We start from the raw sequence: 3677 nt of genomic DNA, 5'->3' as shown, positions 1-3677 counted from the left end.
TAAAAAAAAAAAAAAAAAACAGGCCAAGCGCGGTGGCTCACGCCTGTAATCTCAGCACTTTGAGAGGCCAAGGCGGACGGATCACGAGGTCATGAGATCGAGACCATCCTGGCCAACATGGGGAAACCCCGTCTCTACTAAAAATACAAAAAACTAGTCAGACGTGGTGGCGGAAGCCTGTAGTCCCAGCTACTCGGGAGGCTGAGGCAGGAGAATGGCGTGAAGCCGGGAGGTGGAGCTTGCAATGAGCTGAGATCGTGCCACTGCACTCCAGCCTGGGCAACAGAGCAAGACTCCGTCTCAAAAAAACAAAATTGAGTATCATTTGGATCATTTGATGAGAAAATGGTTGCACAATAGCATTTATGACTCTAGGCATTTGAACCCTAGAGTATAGACAAATCCTAAGAGAATGGTTATGGTCAGAATTTATAGTTCACTTCTAAGCCAGGATCAAAGACTTATACCCAAATGCAACCACATGGACAGATCCCATCCCTAATCCAAAGAGCCTACAGAACCAGATATAGAAGAATTATCCCAATTATCTAATTTCGTGATTTCTTATTTCTTTCCTAAATCATTTTAGAGTTTTTAAAGATTTCAGAGGTCTTTAAAGATGCGAGTACAACATTCTTCTCATAAGAATAATGTTTCTTGCTTGGAAGGCAAGGTACTTTTTCTAAACAATGTATTTTGAACCAGTTGCCTATTGAGTTTCATGGACATGAATTTGTGTCTTTGTGACATTGTCCAGATCTGTTATCTGGATTACAGGGCAAATATGGTTCTCCCCATTTTGAGGGTCCTTTTGTGTAGCCTGACATTAAAAGGCTCGGAGGTAGGAAAAAACAGTCCAAAGTTCTCTTTCAGTGGTGACTGAAGTTTTGTTTTGTTTTGTTTTGTTTTTGAGATGGAGTCTCACTCTGTTGCCCAGGCTGGAGTGCAATGGCACGATCTTGGCTTACTGCAGCCTCCACCTCCTGGGTTCAAGCGATTCTTCTGCCTCAGCCTCCCGAATAGCTGGGATTACAAGTGCCTGCCACCATGCCCAGCTAATTTTTGTATTTTTAGTATAGACAGGGTTTCGCCATGTTGGCCAGGCTGGTCTTGAACTCCTGACCTCGTGATCTGCCCGCCGGTTTCCCAAAGTGCTGGGATTACAGGTGTGAGCCACTGCACGCAGGCTGACTGAAGTTTTTTGACACAAACTAAGGTCCAGTTTTTCTCCTCTTTGAATTAAGTTATCTAAAGGTTTCTTTTTCTGACAAGGGGGATGAATGGGCCACAGTGATAGCCACAGGAGATAACGGGAACCGTCCTAAAGGCAAGTATTGAGTTCAGTGAGATAACATCTAATCCAATTTTGCAGTTGGTTTTTGTGTACAAACCCAGTGCTTTAGTGGCCACCCAGGTGATCTTGTCCTATGGGCTTATCAAATAATATGGTAATATTTTAAAAGGTGGTAAACAGTTTTGTCTGAATATATCAAAGGAGGCAATGTGTATCTTATCAGGAGACATCTAACGTCTGGCTGTGCTCCTCATTAAAAGACTGTCTACTAGATTACAGTGATAATGGTCCAAGCCCACATTATTGAGTTACATGTTTCTCCTTGTGACTAAACAATAATCTGTGTGATCTTACTTTATTCTCAAGGAGTATGCATTTCTTCAGTTTAGCAATATGTCTTGTCATGGTTTTAATAACAAATGATAATTGTCATTGGAATTATAAAATATCATTCTTTGCATGGAGATATTTTATTACTATTATTTCTTTTGTATAGGAGGCTGGACTCAGTGGCTCATGCCTGTAATCCCAGGACTTTGGGAGGTGAGGTGGGAGGATGACTTGAGCCTAGGGGTTGGAGACCAGCCTGGGCAATGTGACGAGACCCCATCTCTATAAAAATTACAAAAACATTAGCTGGGCATGGCGGCACATACCTGTAGTCCCAGCTACCCAGGAGGCTGAGGTAGGAGGGAATCACCTGAGCCTGGGAGTCTGAGGCTGCACTGAGCTGTGGTTGTGCCACTGCACTCCAGCCTGGGCAAGAGTGAGATCCTGTCTCAAAAAAGAGAAAAAGAAAAAGAAAACCAGTAGGAAACCAAGGAATGAAGTGCTGGAAAATAAAGACATGGACATCCTTAGACAAAGTTAGCAGTTTACCATATTCCTGATAAAGTGACATTTTATTTTAAACACGGATAGGATAAGAAAGCTCCAGTCTACAAACAAAACATGCCAGAAGATTTTTAGGCAATGATGCCACCTGCACATGGAACCAAAAGGTGAGAAAATTTGTAAGAACGTCAAGGTGCTAAAAGGCGGAAATTAGGTCAGTATGGGACAGAGGGAGCTGTGTCTTGATGTGAGGCGTGAGAGGTGAACAGGGACCATATTATTTGTGGAAAGATACATGGATTTTAATGTAAGTGCCACAAGAAACCCCCAGAAGGAACAATAAAATATGGATTATAAAAATTTCATCTGCATCAGAAACATTTGTTAGAAAGGTTGACAATATTGATGCCCAGGAACTTCCCCTGTATCTGATTCAGAGGGCCTGGATGCTGCTTGAACATCCATTTTTTAACAGGCTCTTCAAAGATTTTTATGCACACCTAAATAAAAACTGTGTCACTAATCACCAACCTTACTATTTTACATAAACACTTGTTAATCTCTGTATTCCTTCTGTTTTTTGAATTTCATAATGGTATTTTAATATTACTGAGCTATTTATTTCTAGTTAGTGTTATTTTCAGTTTTTCTCTTCTCTATAATTTTTTTTCATATAGAATAAGATATTTAAAAAATTTTTCTTTCAGATTTGCAGTTGGAAGATGATACAATTGGCCGTAAAGAAATGCTCCCCTCTGAAAACTGTCCATCTTTTGCCCCACATCAGAAAATTAGTAGACAGAAACCACATGAATGTCAGGAATATGGAAAGACTCTTTGTCAAGACTTAAAGCCCGTTCAACATGAAAGAATACATAGTAGTGAAAAACCCAACAGATGTAAAGAATGTGGGAGGAACTTTAGTAGTGGACATCAACTCACCATACATCAGAGATTGCATGTTGATGAGAAACCCTACAAATGTGAGAAATGTGGGAAGGCCTTTATCAGAGGTTCAGCCTTGGTTAAGCATAGGAGAATTCACACTGGTGAGAAGTCACTCAAATGTAAGCGATGTGAAAAGACTTTTAGCGGTAACTATCAACTTACAGTACATGAGAGTATTCATACTGGGAAGAAACCATATGAGTGCAGGGAATGTGGGAAAGCTTTTCTAGCATATGGAAAGCTTACCCGGCATCAGAGTATTCACACTGGTGAAAAACCCTTTGTGTGTGAGGAGTGTGGGAAGGCCTTCAGTACCTTTTCATACCTGATTCAACATCAGCGAATTCATACTGGTGAAAAACCCTATGAATGCAAAGAATGTGGGAAGGCCTTTAGTACTAGCTCACCCCTTGCTAAGCATCAGAGAATTCATACTGGCGAGAAACCCTATGAATGTAAGGAGTGTGGGAAGGCTTTCACTGTGTATGGACAGCTTACTCGACATCAGAGTATTCATACTGGTGAGAAGCCTTTTGAATGTAAGGAATGTGGAAAGGCCTTTAGACTTAGTTCCTTCCTTCATGCACATCAGCGAATTCAC

The 3677-nt window shown here is 41.0% G+C and overlaps 1 protein-coding gene across 1 annotated transcript in view; it reads left to right on the top strand.

The window, feature by feature from the left end:
- LOC105541347 (zinc finger protein 30-like) overlaps window positions 1-3677 on the top strand; it is a gene marked incomplete at its 3' end in the record, with an annotated part of 30036 nt that extends 26359 nt beyond the window's left edge. Inside the window, 1 exon segment of the mRNA XM_011982320.1 lies at window positions 2836-3677. Within this exon segment, the coding sequence (XP_011837710.1) occupies window positions 2836-3677 (842 nt within the window).

This window comes from Mandrillus leucophaeus, unplaced genomic scaffold (genome assembly GCF_000951045.1).
Source record: "Mandrillus leucophaeus isolate KB7577 unplaced genomic scaffold, Mleu.le_1.0 Scaffold238, whole genome shotgun sequence".
Taxonomy (NCBI): Eukaryota; Metazoa; Chordata; class Mammalia; order Primates; family Cercopithecidae; genus Mandrillus; species Mandrillus leucophaeus.
Note: the sequence above shows the minus strand (reverse complement) of the source record. Positions and strands in the feature narration are given on the sequence as shown.